This window comes from Crocodylus siamensis, chromosome 13, assembly GCF_052110815.1.
Source record: "Crocodylus siamensis isolate JL-2025a chromosome 13, ASM5211081v1, whole genome shotgun sequence".
In the NCBI taxonomy this organism is placed as follows: domain Eukaryota; kingdom Metazoa; phylum Chordata; order Crocodylia; family Crocodylidae; genus Crocodylus; species Crocodylus siamensis.
This window is the reverse complement of record NC_143407.1, coordinates 12,470,202-12,490,209: the sequence shown is the minus strand read 5'-3', so window position 1 is coordinate 12,490,209 and position 20,008 is coordinate 12,470,202. Positions and strand designations below refer to the sequence as shown.

At 45.1% G+C, this 20,008-nt stretch overlaps 1 protein-coding gene across 5 annotated transcripts in view; it reads right to left on the bottom strand.

The window, feature by feature from the left end:
* IGFN1 (immunoglobulin like and fibronectin type III domain containing 1) overlaps nucleotides 1-20,008 on the bottom strand; it is a 63,537-nt gene that overhangs the window by 34,631 nt on the left and 8,898 nt on the right. For 4 of the 5 annotated variants that reach the window (XR_016439017.1, XM_090026317.1, XM_090026314.1 and 1 more), the window contains 8 exons: nucleotides 15,002-15,070; nucleotides 9,396-9,518; nucleotides 7,212-7,351; nucleotides 6,633-6,732; nucleotides 6,393-6,440; nucleotides 5,064-5,112; nucleotides 4,025-4,202; nucleotides 1,322-1,435 (listed from right to left, as the gene is read on the bottom strand). Coding sequence is in view for 4 of the 5 variants with exons in the window: in XM_090026317.1 (XP_089882443.1) it covers nucleotides 1,322-1,435; nucleotides 4,025-4,202; nucleotides 5,064-5,112; nucleotides 6,393-6,440; nucleotides 6,633-6,732; nucleotides 7,212-7,351; nucleotides 9,396-9,518; nucleotides 15,002-15,020 (771 nt within the window). In the remaining variant the exon portion in view is untranslated. Of the gene's footprint in view, nucleotides 1-1,321; nucleotides 1,436-4,024; nucleotides 4,203-5,063; nucleotides 5,113-6,392; nucleotides 6,441-6,632; nucleotides 6,733-7,211; nucleotides 7,352-9,395; nucleotides 9,519-15,001; nucleotides 15,071-19,413; nucleotides 19,533-20,008 lie in introns of all 5 variants that reach the window. The other variant, XM_090026316.1, reaches the window with a different exon arrangement.

Sequence of the window (20,008 nt, the reverse complement as noted above, 5' to 3'; positions counted from 1 at the left end):
GTCAAACACATGCTTGGCAGAACTCTGATGTTATAGCAGGCATGGCTACAGACGGTGAGCACTTACAAAATCGATTTCACAATCAGTCTTATACAGACCCTCCCTCTTGAATGAAAAAAATAATTTTATCTGCCCAACTCCCACAGGACTTTGAGGCTTGATTAATTAGTTTCTTTGTAATTTTTAATATGCAAACTGCTCCTGTTGCACAGATTTTCTCATAGTATGGACCACCTCCTCAAGCATGGAATTGCTTGTAGGCTGACCATCCTTCTATGTGTGTCATATACAGTGTGCTTCCTCCAGTTTGGGAAGACACAAACCATTGTCCCCACCAACTTGATTCACAGATTCATAAATGTTAAGGATAGAAGAAACCATCAGACCATCTCCTCTGAGCTTCTACATAATGAGAATTTAGGTGACAAGAACATTTTCCCAAGCACTCTAGGCTTGAGCCAAACATCTTTTCTTTTATTTAAGCATATATTCCAGCAAGTTACCCAGCCTTGATCTCAAGACTTCAAGAGATGGAATTTCACCTTTCCCTTGTGCATTTGTTCCAAAGTTCAGTCACCCTTACTGTTAAAAAAAAAACATGTGCTATATATAGAGATACACATACTCCTGTACTCCTACTCACTGTTTCCTGGTTTATATATCCAAGGATCATATTAGCACTTTTGTTACAATGTCATACTGGTAGTGGATTTGCACTATATCAATAAAGCAGCTAGAGAAACTGCTTAGGTATGAAAGACATATCAGGAAAATACTGACTATGGTGTTATGCGTTCCTCAATGCTGTGTGTAGCAGCAGCAGCGAGGAAGCCTTCAGCACTATGTGACTGCTCAGATCTCCACAGATGACCAGCATATTCTCTGTGGCTCACCAGTAATCTATGGACCATGGCTTGTGAAGCTCTGTAATTAGGCATATTTTGAGAAACGTTTTCAAAGGAAGATAAGCTATACAGGGATATAATGACTGTTGAAATAAATCAGACTAGTCTGACTTTTTGATTTGAGTCTCCAAACAGCAATCATGGCTTGCCTCTTGCCTGAAGAAACAAGACATTTTCAAGCAAAACCCTAAAAAACCTAAACATTTCCACTTTATTTGAACCCCGCAAAGAGGGTTGGATGAAAGTCCAATATCAGTTTTGCTCCTTAATGCAGCAGCAGAGCTAACAGAAGGGCACTTTCTAAGGCGATACTTGTCTCCTCTTGATCGCTGCCTAGTAAATCAGAAATATCACATATCTAAGTGATCCTTATAGTCTCTCTTTGGCTTGATCAAGCCTGCCCATCTCTACCTTACCTTGTATAAGTAAATTCTGGTTTGGGGATCTTTCAGGTCCATCTCTAGATCAAACATAGCATTTCCCTCCTTGTTGACCTTGACGTGTCTCAGGTTTCTGATACTGTTGATATACTGCGAAGAACAGATACAAGCACATGGTACGTGATGGGGCTGGCTTTGATAGAGCTCCCATCAACCTGGTGTAGATTTGTTCACTATTTCATCAGTGTAGAAAAGAGGAACAGCACTAATTCTCAGTTGTTTTGCTCTGGTAGACAAGTGGATTGTATATGCCATCCCTCTGGGTCTTTCATACACTAAACAGTCATTACTGGTCCAAGTTTCTAACATATCTCTCCATGTTAGAAAACCTAAATTCTATATTTGAATGTTGAAATCAGCACTTCGGTGGTACTCATTGTAACCACCCAAATATAGAATACAGCTCCAAGGTTTAAAAAATGGGATCTTTAGGCCCAGTTCTACCAATATATTCAAAAGAAGTAAGTGTAAACAACAAGAATTACAGCCATATTAGACTGGAGTTGAGCCTTCTCTGTTTTTTTGATCCCAGGGTAAGATGTTCAGAAATACCAAGGACCTTAGATCCCATTTTCAAAAAGTGACTTAGGGCCAGATCCAAACCGATCTTGAAGATGCCTCCCCTTAGGTACCACAGTACCTAAATGCTAAGCATCTTGCCCTAGGAGAACAATCTAAATTGACAGATTAGGCATCCAAGTTCCCAGCAGGTACTAAAAACCCTCTCAGAAGAGTGTCCTCATTACTGGTCACAAAAGATGCACTCACTTGTTCTCCTTTTGCCCCTATAAACATTGCACTCTTGGCAGTACAGTTGCCTAGCTTGAACAGAAAAGAGGATGACTCCACCTGGCCTAGTAGTTAGGGCACTCTCCTATGAGGTGGAAGATATATGTTTGAACCCCTTCAGGTTAAAAAAAGGCCTAGAAGCCAGGTCTCTCACATCCGGGACAAGTGCTCTAACCAGTAGGTTAGTGGACAAGAAGTGGATTCCTCCTTCTCTAGTAGCTGTGCAACTACATGCATGCTATTAGTGTGCCACCACAGGTGGACTTCTATTCCTCTCAGGTTGTCTAAGCAGACATTTTTAGTCATCCATATGGCAGTTTTAGCACTTGTGTGCAGGTAGGAATTGTAGTCCTAGATGCATAAGCCTGCACATGTAGATGACTGCATGCATGATAGGCTATGAACTGGGCACTGGCTGTATACATACCCAGTTACACGCATGTGCTTCTTTTAAATTCATAGTGGTGTCTAAGACCTAAAAACCTAGTCAGTCTGAAATACCTGACAGGCAGATGTCAGACTCAGGAGGTGGAAGACCACTGCCCTCCCATGTTTTAACCCCAGATGGTTAGGGCATTTGGTTCAGAATCTGGATATCTCCAGACCACCCCCAGCCAGAGCGGGGTTGAATTGGGTCCCTCACACTTCCTAGCATAGTGTCCTAACCCCCACATCACAGACCAGACCAGACCATATCCAAAGCCTTTTGTAGCTGAGCCTCTGTCCCTTGCATTTACTAGAGGACAGCAGTGTAGAGGGGAGTCTCTGCCTCATGAGGAGCAAGTCTCCAGGCTAGAACCAGGCCCTCCACCCTTCCAACTGGGCAGTCGCACCACTGAGCCACAAACCCTCCGGCTTGCTCTCCTCCCTCTGGACCCAGTATCTCCCACATACCTCCCTCTCCTGGCTGACCAGGATGGTAATTTCAAAAAAAAAAGGTGAGATGGGTTTGGATAACTCCTGACCCCATGCGGTGGTGGTTAAAGTGCTGTGCTGGAAAGTCAGGGCATTTTCACACGTGCCCTGGGGGTGGCTCCAAGAGCCACTCTAATTAAAGTGCCGCAGTGTCTCATGTATCAGCATCCCAATGCTTCAAAATAGTGTTGGGGCGCTTTAACTAAAACTCGCCAAACGAGCTTTAGTTAAGGCACCCCCACCACCATTTTGAAGCATGGGGACACTGATACTTAGAGGCTGGCTGAAGCGTGCTAATTAGCTCTAATTCACTGTAATTACAGTATGTCAGAACAGCCTCCCAGTATGTCTACAGGCACCCTCAGAGACCAACATTCAGACTCCCTGTTGGGTGACAGAGGCTGAGAGCATAAGTCTCCAGCTTCCCAGGCAAATCTCTTATCTACTCAGTTACTGGGATTAAAACATGGGAATTTCCACCACCATAACCTTACTGCTGGTAAGCATGCCTAGATACGCAAGCACATAGTCATCTACATGTACAAGCTTCTGTGTCCAGCAGTAGCATTCCTACCTGAACATAAGTGCCAAAAATACCATGTAGAAAACCAAAGCAAAATGGCCACTTAGACAACCACGAAGGAACAGAATCCCTGCCAAAGAGGGCAGAGACTTAGACAAGGTTCAGGGCATCTCCCACACCAGTATGGAAGCAACAGAGATTAAGCACAAGTGAGATGCCTTTGTGACCATTCTAGATTGCTTCTGAGCATGCCACCCAAGTCGATGCACTTGGGGATTTTTTCAGGCAAATGGGCAGTTCTCCAGTTCCTGGACTAGGATCAATATGGATCATTTTTTGTGCTTTAGGTGCTTAAATTCTGCCTACATCCTGTTTAGTTGCCCAAAAGGTTCATTTGTATTTAGCATTCTAAGTCTCACTCAACAGTAATGGTTTCTCAAGCTTGGCCTTACCTTGGCTTGTTTGTCCTCTTTGTCCTTCTTCATCTGCTGAAGTTTCCTTAGCATTCCACGGAAGTCAACAATTCCATACCTTAAACAAATTTTCTCATAATCCTTCTTATCTGCATGCAGCAACAATTGCCAGACCTGTTCCATGTCAATGTCCTTCTTCCGAGGAGCTTGTGGGCCTCTAAAAAACAGAAGAGGAGATAACAGGAGTTTAGATGGTGAACAGGAAGTTCTTGTTTCCCTTCATTTACCCTTCTGTCACTTTTCTTTCCCCATCATTTCTGCAGGCCACATCCCACACTAAATTGGGATGAAGCTGGTTGGGACATTTTTGGGACACACTGGGTTCCTATAGACATGCTGGGAGCTTGCTCTGACTCGCTGGAAATCCAACATGTTAGAGCAGACTCGATTAATCATGTCTGCCGGGACACGAAAACTGACAAGCTCCAGCAGCCTTCGATGTCACATGTATCAGTGTCCCCGGGCATCCCCGTGCTGAAAAAATGGCGGCGGGACACTTTGAAATAAAATATGTTCGATGAACTTTAGTTCATGGCACCCCACTGCCATTTTTTCAGCACAGAGACGCTTGGGGATGCTGATACACGTGACACGCGGGTGCTTTTAATTAGCACAGCTCACTAATTAAAGCACCCAGCACCACCTCCTAGAGCACATGTAAAAATTCCCAGTGCTCCTTAGCTGGTCAAAGGGGTTGTTGTTGAAGAATACACAGCACCTTTCTACCCATTTTCAGCCAGTCCTCTAAAAAGTTCATCCTGAGAAAGACAGATCCCTCGAGGCAGAATACTGCAATACAAGGTAACATAAGTGGTTTGCCAGCACCTCCTGCCGGAGTGAGCTAGCACCTTATCCCTATTCCCTCTAACAGAGCACTCTGATCAATCCTTATATATGGTGACTCCAAACAAATGGAAACAGGAAGGGTTGACTAGATGTTCTGTGAAGGATAAGCAGTCATCCCTGCCATACACAGGAAGCAGCTGTCTTGCCACTATCCTGCCCTGGAAACACTCACCGCTTCCTTAATAGTTTCCTGAAGTCCTGCAGCTCTTTCTTCAGGTCTACTAGAAAAAGAAATGTCAGGTTAAAAAATGGAGTCACTCAACACAGCATAACCTAGAGCTAAAAGAAAAAAACCCTTTAGAAAAAAACTAAGGCAAACCTCATACAAAATACACACCGAGTGGAATGCCTCGATTTTGACGTGTTCAACCTCAAACAACTTACGGCAGTTTTGAAAAACTGGCTAAAAACTTACAGTTAAGGTTAAGGTGAACTTTATATTTCTTTTAGTGCCTTTAAAGAACATCCTGCAGAGGACAGGTTTGATTATCCTCTCTCTCTCAAGGGTGAAATCTCACTGTCCCTCACTTGAGGACTGGATTTCTGAGTGGCAGCTCCACTATTTTCCAGCCATTTAAACACAACAGGCCCAATGTGTTTTGCACATGTAAGTCCTCTTCTTCTGGGGCCTGTAACCAACAACTGATTAAAGCATTTAAAAAACAGCTTCTTCAAAACAAAATATTGTTTACCCGCAGATGCACAGCAAGTAGGCAGAAGGATTAAAGTAAGCAAAAGTCTGTCACTTGGCTCTTGCCTAAATGTTATTCTTCCCTTGCAAGCTTTCATCAAACCAGAGAAATATAGGAAAGTAGGGCTGGAAGGAACCTCAGGAGGCCATCTAGTCCAACCCCTTGCTCAATAATCCCTATCCAAACCATCTAATACAAACCCTTGTCTGACCTATTCCTAAAACTACACAATCAACCTTGTCACACCTCTACAAGGCATACTGCCCCAAAACAGCAAGAGCACCTTAACCTGCTACAGGTAAAGCAGGAGGACAAGGGCTGTCAGTGCCCCGCCACTGCAAAGGTTATTAAAATGCATTCAGGAGATCCAAAAAAGAGGGCTATCCCTTGACCATGAGGTAAAAATCCTCTCTCATCCCAAATGTGGTGATCAGTCTGACCCTGAGCAAAGCACCAAGACCCTCCAGGTTTTAGTCCCAGCACGAGCGTTGGTGCACCCCAACCTTGGCTTCAGTCAACACCAAGAGCTTCCAAGGAAGGTGGAAAAAAACCCCTTATACCTGTAGCAACAAGAGAGGAAAAAAATTCCTTCCTGGCCCTACGTGGCAACCAGCGAAGCCCAGAAGCATGGAACAACCAAAAGCTTTCTTTCTGCTCTGCAACCTGGGGACAGCAAGCATAACTCCACACATTATAACCTCTAACAGGGTTTGATTCCTTGCAACCAAAAAGGATAATATTCAGGAGGCAGACCGAGGTGCTGATGCGATTCAGAAAAAAATAATACGAGCAGTAACTTCCATACTTACTCTCCTGAGTCTCAGTGGGGACCGGTCTCGTTTTTTTCTTAAAACCAGCTGATGAGTTGGGAGAAGAGATAGAACAGAGAGATGTTTTAAAAAAAAAGGAAAAGAAAAGAAATTAGGTAACAGTCACCATAGTGGTTAAAAGCCTTTGGTATTATATACCTGGGCAATGTTTTCAGGAACTACCCCCCAAAAGGCATGAAAGACCCACTTGGGTTTTCACACAGGACCCTCCAATCCTACCTTGTATGATCCTGAGGCCAACAACACAGAAGGCTTCCCCATATTCATTCACAACAGAGCAGCGGTACAAATCAGCATCCGCTGCTGTGAGTTTATTTATCTGATAAAGGGGAAGACAGAAAAAGGTGGCAGCAACTTGAAGTGATGAAAATGGAGTCTCTCATCTCCAGTTGTTCCTCTCGTGAAGTAACTTTAAAAGTAACACCCTAATCTTTTTGCTCCCAAGACAACCTTAAACTTTTCTTTGCTCTTGAATTGCTCCATATCACCACAGCTTACGACCCACCGAAACAACTGTGTTCCCAGGGACAAGGGTGGTTGCAAAGTTTAGAATGGGATACCTGCAATTTGACCCCCAAATAGCCTCTAATACCCCATAGTTTTGTTCCTTTTATAGTTCTGGGGTCCTTACACAGATCTGCTGATGGTCTTCCATCTTGAGCTGCACCACTCGTTATGGGTACCCCACATGAATGTCTGACTGTCAATGCCCGGACCCACAGCTTCCCTAGCCTGGGTTGCTCCCTTCTCACTTGTCTGTTAAGCTGGGCTTAGTTTTCTGCAACAGTTGACCTTTACCTGAAGAATGAACTCATTTGTAACGGCATTGAAGGATGTTTGGTATTTGTCAGGATTATCCATTTCTCCTTTGTTCCGTTTCCATATCACCTCAGGTACAGGTACACCCTTGACTGCAGCCCTGAAAATGGCATTTTTACCTTTGAAGAGAGGCAAGAAATGAGTTAGGGAAGGAGGCAGGAGGTGAAGAAAAAGAGGAACAAGCAATAGGTGACCTCGCTGGTTTTCAAAAGAACTGACTTGAAGGGTAACTCTTAAATTCAGTCACTAATGAATAAGGTCTCTTGCCTATGTTTTATTTCACATCCATCTAGGAAGAAAATGCATTTAGGCTTCAACCTGTGCATTTATACTCATATCTGGGTTTCTTCCATCCCAGCATTTGTGGTGCAGAATGGAGATAATCTAGGTTTTCAGTTCAAGTCCAACCTAAATTGTTTCCATGTTAGTAATGGCTCAGATTTTTAAAGGAGTATAGTTGTTTGAAAATGTATTATTATAAAATTATAGCTAACTAATTTATTATAAAATGAGTATGTAATATTTATATATTATGTAAGGCTTATTATATACATTACATCAGCAGTTCTCAAGCACAGTGCCTTGGTTCACACCACTCTTTTTGTCTGACTTGCCCTCATTCACTGACAAGGCTTAGCATATCCCTGAATACAAGCAGATCTAAGATTTTGAAAGGGGGTGCAGATGGTGTGGTGCATCATCATGTATAACACAACACACATTTTTATCCAAGTAAAAAGAAACTAGAGGCTTTACTAATATGCAAGGGACTAGGGCCATATTATTCATCTTAAGATCAAAGCAAGACCAAATATAACTTTATTAGAATACAAACTAATTAGCTATATCATCCATTAGGTATAAAAAAACCCAACAAAACTAGAAAAAAATAATCAAAAGATGTTGTTTCTTTAGCTCAGCTGCCATTAGAATTAAAATGTTCATCTCTTTCAGATTCATAAAATAGCCTCCTTGAGCATGTTGATAGTGCATCCAAAGTTTTAAAGTTATTTCCACATCTGCTTTGATGTTCCCCTTGAGTTAATGGTTTCACATCTGAATTAATGATTTCATAAAGAGTTAAAAACAATCTGTAGGGCTGTGAAATAGGAGCAACATTAAGAGAAGCAGCTAACAGGACAGCAGAATTGCAGTAGAACAGACAGCTTAATGAGTTGAACATCAAGACCACTAAAAAAAGAGAGAGGGCCACTAACACTTGTGGAAGGAAGAATTTAGAGCAGGGGTGGGCAAAATGGCAGATCTGGTTGTCGGCTGGACTCCATTTCCCAGCAACCCCTGCCTGCGACGCTGCAGCCAGTTGTCATGGAGCCCCAGTGATAGCACAGGGCCAGGGTTTCCATGGAGACCAGCCCCAGCAGCACTGGCAGGGCACCAGGAGCTGCTCCATGGATGGGGCTGGGATCCTGCAGTGGTCACAGTGTGGTCCAGAGCTGGGGCAGAGCCATGATCTGCTACCCGCATGCAAGATCCCAGCCCTGAAGCAGCTCCCCGCCCACTGCTCCATGGAAACCAGGGCAGGGGCTGCTGGGAAATGGAATACGCCAGGGGCCCAATCTGGTAGATTATAATGAGCCATAAAATCAAGTGACTCCCTCACTGCTACCTGAATAGAAATGGTGCTGCCACTGTCAGGCAGTTAAGTTTTGAACTTTGGATGGGACAGGAATCAAAGATGGGGTACAGCCTGCACCCCGCTCCCCAGATTCACCCCGGTCCTAAAAGAAGGCATCAATGGTTTCCATCACCCCTGCTTTAATGAAGGTTTAATCTGAATACTTAGGGTTTTTTTAAAAGTACTTTAGCTCAACATACAAGGAAACCAATGAAAGCAAACCATCTCAAGTTGTTGAATCTTCTGTGTGCAAAATATTTTACCGTAACCACCTGCTGCAGAGTCCATCTGATTCTGTTTCTACAGTATGAGCCAAATTCTCACTACAGTGGTATAAAACCTGGGTGACACCATCAGTAGGCTTACTCTTGATTTGCACCAATGCAAATTATGCCTTAGCTAGCTACATGAGGAATGTTTACTGATGCAACTAAATCTATATTTAAATAGACACTTTCTCATGTTGGCAAGACCTGGGATCAAGAATCCAGCATTGTGAAATTATCTATTTCTTAAACGAATCTCACCTTCCTGTAATGTCAGAGTGATGGGCTTTCGCTCAAAGTCAGGAGTACAACATCCTGTCGGAATATTATCAACAAATTGTTGGATGGTCACCCCAGGGATGGAAGATTTCTTAACAGATTTCACTAGAGGAAAAGAACAAAAATAGTAAGCATCTAAATTCAAATATTTATCTATAAATACAGTAAAATTGGTTAATTTACCCTCCAGGGGCATTGGTTAATGGTAACTAATTATTGTGAGGGACTAATCATCAGCAGTAAGCCATTTTCATCTTGCTGTGAGCTGTATTTTGCATGCCATATCAAAACACAGTAAAATGTTTTTTGATATTTATAATGAAGAAAATATATATATTACAAAAATGTTGAGTGCAAGCTATATACCCCCTAACTTGTTGTCTGAGAATTGTATGATTACACCACTACATACTTAACATACAAATCTTACTAGAAAAATTGAGTGCACACTACATAAAGTTTTATGACTATGAAGGAATAAAATAGTCAGTCAAAGACTTCTGCTCTGCACACCCAAAAGTGAAGATAATTCTGCAAAATAGAGTGGCTTATTATCTATGTCTTGCTGAACCAAGAAAGGCTGAGGAGTATCCAATATTTTATGAGCATCAGCTAGCTTGAGAGATGCTATGGAGGGTATAGGTCCTTTTCAGTACCTTTTCAGTAGACTACATTTTCAGGAGCAAACTCAACTGTGATTTAGTATGTGTATACATTTGGAAATGACTAATTACACTGTGATGAATTAGCCAGAGTACAAACCAATAAGATTTATGCACCAGATACCCATGTTTTCTTGTGCACCATACAATGCCCCAAGTAAGACATGCACCTTTTTTAGGGGGGGGGAAGGCAGAATGAAGAAAAAAAAGATTTTTCCAGTTATGGTTGTATGAGGACAGAGCCTAATCTTCAGCTCATTCACCCTCCTTTTTTGGCTCAGGCAACAGCTGCAGTTTTTAACTCTTTCATAGCTGAACTGTAAACAGGTCTTGGCTGCCCAGCCAAAAGCTGAAGCTGTAGCTGCTACTGAAGACTGAACTCTATAGGTAAATAAGTAAAGCTCGGATTTTGAAAAGAGCTAAAACACTCTGCAGGGCTGTGGAAAAGGAAAAGAGAGACCAGGACAACAAACAGGCAACAAAATTGCTGAAGAAAGAATAGCTTCATTAGTGGACCCTTAAAAAGGAGAGAGGTTTGTTGTTTTGGTTTTTTTTTTACCACCTCCGGAGTGAAGAGTCATCACCAAAAATCAGGTAGATTATAACGAGCCATGAAATCAATTGACTTCCTCAGTGCTGCCTGAATAGAAATACCATTGCAGCTGTTGGACAGTTTATTTTAAACTCTGGGTGGAGCAGGAATCAAAGGGGGTGGGATTATACCACTGCCACCTCTCTGCATCTCCCCCTCCCTCCATGCAGAGGTTGCAGGGAAAAGGAGGAAAAGAAGTAACAGCCTTTGGTATTATATAGTTTCTCCATGCTTATAGTTTCTCCATACTTCTACCCCATGTCAGCTACTCTGCAGTAACCATTTGTGTGCTTGCTCCCACGCAGCAGCTAGTGAAAGCTACACTGCAGAAGTTTAATTCCATTTTTTTAGGAGGTAAAGTGCCCTGCTTTAACTTCTACTTACCTTAGGACAGGGGTGGCCAACCTGAGGCTCTTCAGAAGTTAATATGCATCTCTTTGAATCTTTGCACAAGCACACAATGTGGTGTAACAGCTATGGAAGCTGGTCACCATGTGCTTGTGCAAAGATTCAAAGAGACGCATATTAACTTCTGAAGAGCTGCATATGGCTCTGGAGCCGCAGGTTGGCCACCCCTGCTCTAGGATAAAAACAGACACCAGGTACTGACAGATGACATTCTGTTGTGCAACTGGCCACTGAAACTGCTCTGCAACTGTGCACTGACAGAAGTGCACAGCAGCAGAGCGCTTTTTAAAGTGCCCAATCACACAACAAATGAACCCTCAGGTTTAGATGAAGGAGCTCCAAAGCAGAGTGCCTTCATTAATGTCTGTTAGTGCACACTGGGAGCAAGGCTGGATTGAAGCAGCATGACCCCATCCCCAGTGCTGTCTTCAGAATGGGAGGGGGGAAATGGAGCAAGAGAGCTTGGTCTGGAGTTTGCTCAGATGGCGCTGGAGAGTGAGACAAGTATATTGAAGCCTCCTGAGCTGGGGGCAGGGCTAAGGGAGACAGGCTGTAGACGCACGACCTCTTTCACTAGATCGACTCCAAAATGAAGGTTAGTCACCCACCCTCCTAGTCCAACAGTCAACATCTGTTGGGTCAGAAGACTCTGTCTAACTTATGGCACTTTCTGTGAAGCACTATGAGTTAGACCAAGGAGCTGCACATCTGTCAGTGCCCAAAATTACCACAGATCAGTTAGCAGAGGATAAATTCCTGCCATTTTTTTCTCACTGTAACTTTATTATATTTTATTTCTACTCTTAGTATGACTGCGTGCCGCATCCAGCCCTAATGGTTTCTACTCTCAGCCCCAGGTCCTCTAGGCACTACCCTGATACAAATGCATCATTACAGAAGCTGGAGCAACAAAGATCAGACGTAGATTCAGATTTTCCCAAAGTTAGAGACATTGAAATCCTCAATATTGTTTTGATCCACTGTAAATCTAGGGGCCAGGTACCTTGTAAGGGCATGTGTAGATGAAACAGGCGCCCCAAATTAAAGAGGTTGGTTTTTAAATACACCATTTCAATTTAGGGCCCTTTAAACCCCCATGTCATGCACACACCCACTTACCTGCCTCTCCAGCAGCGTGGAGGAGAGGGCAAGCTGCTGGTGGGCAGAGTGGTCCCTGGGCTGCAGGGGGAGTGGTGCTTCTCTCCATGGCAGCAGCATCCCCACCTCCCAGGCAGCACCGTTCACAGGTACCTGGCTCAGGCAGTCCCAGGAGGCACTGCAGCCGCAGAGGGAAGCACCAGGCCCCTGGACAGCTCAGGCCAGCAGGCAGGCTCAAGGAAAGAAAAAAAAAAAAAGATTTTTTTTTCTTGGACGGAGCCTGCCTTCCCAGGCTGCTGCCAGGCTGCCTGTACAGGCTTCCTGTAGAGCCCCATAGCTGCACAAAGCCCAATGCTTCGTTCCACAGATGTAGGGCAGCAAACTCCTCAGAGGAGTTTTAGTTTGCTGCACCCCAAGTCATTTCAGGCATATTACACCACTGAATTTCATAGGTTTCATAGTTTCTAGGGTCGGAAGGGACCTGAGCAGATCATCTAGTCCGACCCCCTGCCATGGCAGGAAAGAATACTGGGGTCAAACGACGCCAGCAAGATGTTCATCTAACCTCCTCTTAAAGACCCCCAGGGTAGGAGCCTGCACCACTTCTCTCGGAAGTTGGTTCCAGACCCTAGCCGCCCTGACCGTGAAGTAGCACCTCCTGATAGCTAACCTAAACCTACCCTCTGCCAGCTTGTGACTGTTATTCCTGGTCACTCCTGGCAGTGCTCGGGGGAACAGTGACTCCCCCAATGCCTGCTGATCCCCCCTGACTAGTTTATAACAGGCCACAAGATCCCCCCTCAGCCTTCTCTTGTGGAGGCTGAACAGGTTCAGGTCCCGTAGCCTCTCCTCATAGGGCCTGCCCTGTTGTCCCCTGATCATACGAGTGGCCTCCTCTGGACCCTCTCCATGCTGTCGACATCCCTCTTGAAGTATGGCGCCCAGAACTGGACGCAGTACTCCAGCTGCGGCCTGACCAGTGCCGCATAGAGGGGGAGGATCACCTCTTTGGACCTGCTCGAGATGCATCTGTGGATGCATGACAAGGTGCGGCTGGCCTTCCTAACTGCCTCCCCACACTGCCAGCCCATGTTCATCTTGGAGTCAATGATGACCCCAAGATCCTTTTCCGCCTCCGTGCTGACAAGAGGGGAGTTCCCCAACCTGTAGGTATAGTGCCGGTTGTTCCTCCCCAGGTGCATCACCTTGCACTTGTCTGTGTTGAAACCCATCCTATTCTCATCCGCCCACCCTTGTAACTGTCTACGTCTGATTGTAGCCTGTTGCATCCTTCCAGTGTGCCCACGTCCCCCCACATCTTAGTGTCATCAGCAAATTTGAACAGGGTGCTTTTTACCCCCTCGTCCAAATCACCGATGAAGATGTTGAACAGTGCGGGCCCGAGGACCGAGCCCTGCGGAACCCCACTGCCCACGTCCTCTCAGGTTGAGAAGGACCCATCCACCACCACCCTCTGGGTGTGGCCCTCCAGCCAGTTGGTGACCCATTTGACTGTGTGGGTGTCTACACCACAGCCTCCCAGTTTCTTAATGAGAACGGGGTGAGAGACAGTGTCAAAAGCCTTCCGGAAGTCCAGGAAGACTATATCAACTGCTACCCCTGCATCTAATGATCTGGTGATCTGATCGTAAAAGGCCACCAGGTTGGTCTGACAGGACCTGCCACTGATGAACCCGTGTTGGTTGCCCCTAAGTACGCAGTCTCCTGCTGGCCCCTCCTGGATGTGTGCCAGCATAATTTTCTCAAACAGCTTGCCTAGGATTGAGGTAAGACAAACCGGCCTGTAGTTTCCCGGGTCCTCCTTCCTGCCTTTTTTGAAGATGGGAACCACGTTGGCCCTCTTCCAGTCCTCCGGTACCTCACCAGAGCACCACGAGGGCTCGTAAAGCCGTGCCAGGGGACTTGCAATGACCTCGGCCAGTTCCTTTAGAACTCTAGGGCGGAGATCATCCGGACTGGCTGACTTGAATACGTCCAACCCCTCCAGAAGCTCCCTAACTAAATCCTTGCTAACCTGTGGCCCAGGTGTGCCTTCCCCGGGGCCTGAGGGGGGCCCAGCAGGGAGGTGGCTGTTCTGGTCCCTACTTAGGAAGACGGAGGCAAAGAAATCATTAAACATGTTAGCTTTGCTGTCTGGTGTGACAACCAAATTTCCCAACGCGTCCTGCAAGGGCCCCACATTACCCGGGACTTTCTTTTTACTCCCTATGTATTTAAAAAAGGACTTCTTATTGTCCTTAATCTGGGAAGCTAGTCCCAGTTCCATCTCTGCCTTGGCCTTCCTAACTACCCCCCTACATCCCCGAGCAACTACAGAATAGTCCTCCCTGGTGGTGACCCCTTCTTTCCATTGGGTGTAAGCCTCCTTTTTAGCAAGGAGACATTCCCGGATGCTTTTTTGCTACAGCAACTGGAGTTACTGCGCAATATGCCACCAGTGCATGCAAACACTGACACCATTAAAGCGGTTTCATCTACACACGGCCTAAGAAGTCAAAATTTGTCTGTATCTCCTCACAGACAAACCAGTTGTATCTAACATTCTCTGGACTTTAAATTTGTAGACATAGCCAGTTCTAGAGAATGACTGTTCAGCATTCAAAATGCAAGACAGCTGGTGCTTTGAAACTAAGAAAGGATAGTAGCAGAGATGAACAAAACCTGTTAGACAAAGTCCCTGGTCCATGCCATTATCACATCAGGAGATAGTTCCCTGTGGAGGCAACATCAGATGTGAAACACAAGCTACAAGAGGGTAAGTGAGGCTCAGTTCCTGTGCGAGTTCCTGTGTGTTTGCTATTGCTCACCTGGCCTGTGGCTTGCCATTGTCCTTCTATTGGCAGCTGAAGCTCAATAGTGCAGCTCAGTGAATTCACCTGCAACCAAGAAGAGTTTCGTTACTTGAGGAAAGAGTGTCTGACCTTCACAGAAGCTCTGGAAGAACCTAATGCTACTTAAATTTTGCTTGGTTTATCTAAATTAATGTACCCATCCCCAACTTTGTGGAGAAAAAAGGCTACCTTCATGAACATGTCTGCCACCTATTCTTCAAAGTTTCACATCCATACATCATTTTCCATTTCCTTCATCACTGCTCCCTTCATTATGAGTTATGAACTATCAGCAAGGTATGACTGATATAACCAGTCAGCTAGCAGGAATAAACTATTTTATTCAAGCAAATTTACAAATTTGACATGTCCCATTCCTGCTGCCCCCTCGCCATTGCATCTTTCAGCTGAATTACCTCCTTCCTTGTTTCCAAAGACTCCCTCTAGCATTCTCAAGCACTGTTCACTTACATTTCCCCCATTTGGGGTTAAATATGGTAACATGTTGAGGAGATTCCTGTACTAAAAAGAGGGATAAATCGGCAGCAATCCATGACAAGTAGCAGCTGGCTAACAAGATCCTAGGCAGAAGACAAAGAAGTACTTATTCATAGGCACAAACAGCTAAATGTTGTATTTAGCTTTAACTAAGCCTTGGTATTGACTCCTTATGTGACCTGAGGAAACACATTTCTCTGTGCAGCAATTCCCCATATATAAGCTGGCATAGTACTTTACTGTCTTACAAGAGTTTTGTAAGGATAAATTCAGTGATATGTGAGAAGTGTTCAGTCATAATAGCATTACTGAAGTACAGAGAGAGAAAGTAGACTACAATGCATTTAGTAGCATCTGCACATAGTCATAAGAAACAATGGGCACTTTTAAAAGTTTAAAAGGTTGATAAATTTTGATAGGATCCCTCCAAATTTCAGTTTGCATAAACCCAGCTCTATACGATTTAGCCATAATTGCACATTCAGTTAGGGATTGGCAAATGGATTTGTATAAAACACTAATTCACCAAACCCCTGGATGGAAATGGGTTCAATCAGAACATTTTTTTATACCTCTTAAAAGCTGAAGTTGGCCGGCTATTTTACTAGTCATGATTTTGCACATCCGATTTTAGCCAAATCGAGAAAAGACAATACCAAGTTACCCTGAAAAAGGCTGTTTCTGCTGTTTGTTCCCTCATTCACTTCCTCTCCTTCAAAGCCCATGACTGGCACTTAAAACTTCCCTTTGGGCCAGCTTCAACAAGAAAGGAGGGAGGCCCTACTCAGCCTAGCCCATAGCTTGGTAGTTAGGACACTCTTCTGGAAAGTGGGATATTATGGATTCGCATCCCTTCAGGGTAAGGTATATTTTGATGCCAGGCACAGGATCCTATTTCACTTTACATGACAAATGGCATTTACCCAACAGCGAATGTACTGGTTTTAGTACAGTTTGGGATCATATTCCATGTGCCGCGTGGATATACAAGCAGTTCTGTTGGTCAGTGCGCATGTACCTGGGTGAGCTGAAGTCCTGACATTGTAGCTGGGTGAAAATCCAGTGGGTGTTAGACACCATGTTTTAGCCAAATAGTCTGGAGAAGGTAACTGCCATGTTTTACCCCAATAGCCTTGTTGCTGGAGCACTCACCCGGGAAATAGAAGGCCCGGGATCTGGACCACCATCACCTAGAGCAGGGCTGAACCTGCATCTCTCCTGCATCCCAGAACAGCACAGCACAGCACAGCACTCAAGCTTTACCCAATGTCCTCTCTCATGAGTGGGTCCAGGAAGGGAGGCAAGGGGCTGTGGGTCACACCTCGTCAACTGTGCGGCATGTGGACAGTGAGGTCTCTGGGCTCACCAGCTTGTTGACATGGGCTCCTGCTGGAGCCACCACTTTGCCTAGTACCAGAACTGAAGGGAGGGATATCACTGCTGTTTCTTCCCACCCCTTTGCCCGCCTTCCACTGAATCTGGGAGAAGGAGAAAAGGGAGAAACAGGCAGCAGCATTCACCCCCTAGGCTCCATTGCTGTGCAAAAGCTGTGGATCCAGCTGGAGCCAGCAAGGTGAGCTCAGAGGGCTCACTACGCATGCATCACACAGCTGAAGAAGGATGGGGTATAGCTGCACCCCATCCACCTCCTCCTGCATCCTCCCCATCCTCTCCAGCACTTCTCTTGAAAGCGACTCCTGAGCAACCAAGAGAGGAAAATACATGGGGCTGGGAGAAAAACACAAAGGTGTGTGGCTCAATGAGGTGGCTGCTACCCTGGGAGGTAACAGGCCCTGCATTCTAGCTTTGGCCCCTGCTGCCAGTGGCGCAGGAACTTCCCCACTGCTTTCCAGCCACTTTATCCTAAGGATATTAAATGCAAAGTGCAGGGGATCAGCTTCAGGAAGAGAGCTGAACTAAATCATGCCTAGGCCGAGTCCTAGTGGTTCAAGCACCCTGCTGGCAAGCAGGAAAGATGCACGTTTCAGTAGCGTAATAATGCAGCCAGGCTGCTTCCAGTTGCCATTGCTGCTGCTATCGCAATCATGCCACAGCAGCAAAAGCACTTGTTTTTACCCCCCTTCCTGTCAACTGGTGCCCGTCACACACCCCTAGTTACGCCACTGTAGGTTTCAAAGCCCTTTTACAAGAGGAGACCTTAAAACCTGTGTCTCTCAATTCCTGGATGAGTACCCTAACCACTGAGCAACTTGGGCTAAAATACAGGAAGGCCCTTAAATCTTCTAGAGAGAAGAAGGTACATATTTGCCACGAAAAAGCAATCCATTTCACTGAAGGACAAGTATGAGGAATGGGCCATCTCTCCATAACCACCTCCCACCAGTAGCTTCGGTTTGGTAATCATTCCATCAGCTGAATGATGGAAACAAGGCCTCTTACAATGACTTGTTTCAGCCAAAATTTAACATTGGTGGTAATCTGACATTGCCAAGTTTATAATCTTCATGCTCTGTCAATGTTCATGGAGCCTGGATCTGGAACAGAGTGACTACATAGCATAAACCTGGCATGCAATGTGTTCACTAGCACTGGATTTGCAAGTACTCATGCCCTGCCCTTAATTCTACCCAGCTTAGAGTCCCAGCTCCATTCCATCAAAATTAATAATGAAAATGCCACTGACTAATGAGAAAGCAGGATCAGGCCTTAATTAATATCAAGAACTATTTTAAAGATAAAACCAATTAAATTGCTTTTTTAAAATAGCACACAAAAGAATGGCCTAAAAAACAGATTGCTCAAAATTGTATTATGACTGGATGCCCTCATTTAGGTCATTAATCAACTAACTGAATTAACTAAACATATGGGAATCCTAGAGTTCAGAGGATAATATGGAATACTTAAGTAACAAAGGTAAGTATGTCTGATGTTTTGATAGTATAGCACAAAGCTATCCTGTATTTATTTGGGATATATATGCTGTCCTTCCCAACAAAGGCCCAGGGTCACTTATAGTAAGTGAAATAGAATAACTTTAAAAGGCAACTAGAACAAATAAGACAAAATAGCAAAATAAAACAAAACAAAGCAGACACCCACTAAACAACATCAACCTAGTCTTAGTTATTAAAAGCCTGCTCAAATAGAAAGATCCTACATTGCTTCCAAAAAATGTCCAGGCTCAAGCTCTTGTGAGCCTCAAAAGGAAGGAGTTAAAGAGTTGAGGAGTTACTACTAAGAATGACCTCTCTCTGACACATTTTTGCCAAGAAGACTTGGCATACTAATGGTACTTGCTGGAGGTCGCTCGTGGCTGACTCTCAGGATTGCAGTTGGGCATACAGAAGAAAGTGGTCCCTTAGATATGTAGGGCCCAGGCTGCTTAGGGCCTTAAAGGTCAAAACTAGAACACTGAAGTGTGTCTGGAAAGCTGCAGAGAGTCAGTGCAGATGCTGGATGACTAGAGTTGGGTGTACCAGCTGCAGCTTCCAGTTTTCTAGGGCAGCCATGTGTAGAGTGTATGGCAGTAGTCTAGCTTTGAGAATACAAAGGCATGGATAATGATGGTCAGCTAAGAGTCTGAAAGAAAGGCCTGCAGGCTCCTCACCAGATGAAGTTGGTACAAGGCACACCTAGCCCTGGCTGCCACCTGGAGATCCAGATGCGGCAAAAGATCAAGGGTCACTCCAAGACTATGAACCTGAGTGATAAAGGGAGGTTGAACCCCATCAAGGAAAAGTGTCCCAGTCCTGTCCTCCCCCGCCCCCACCCTGTGTCTGCCCACCACAATGACTTGTCTTGTCTTGCTTCACCTACATCCAGTCCCCAACTGTAGGCAGACACTTGGAAAGGACTGAGACTGCAGGGCCAGGGTCAGAAGAGCAGAAGAGGTAGAGGTGGATAGAGAGAGCTCTACAAAATCTCACCCAGTAGCCTCATACACATTCAGCAGGAGAGGGGATAAGATGAAGCCCCTTGGGGACCCCGCAGAAAAAGTCCCAAGTAGATGATGATCACTTGCTCATCACGACCCTCTGGGACCTCCCTGCTCAAAAAAAGAGAGGAATCGATTTACAGCTGTCTCACAAATACACACCAGGCTATGTAAGCACTTTATCAGCACCTCATGGTCAACTGCATCAAAGGCTGTTAAAAGACTGAGTCAGAGCAGCAGGCCACAATCTCCCCTGTCAAACTCAAGGCAAAACTCATCAACCAACCAAGGCCACGAGCACAGTGTCCATGTTTATGTCCAGAACGAAACTCAGGCTGATAAGGACCCAGGAAGCCATGGCATCCAGATGCATCTGGTGCTATCAGGCAACTACCCAAAAAGGGGAGGTTGCAAATGGGGCAACAACAGGTGGGGTGTCAGCAGCATAACCTGTGGCCCCTGAGCTCCCAGCTAGCCACAATCCCCCTATTTCTCCAGGCTTCCTCACTGGCTTCTGCTTTCTGATCCTACCCCAGGGGACCCTGCAGTGCAGCCTGTGGTGCAAAGGGTGCCCACAGCATGGTGCT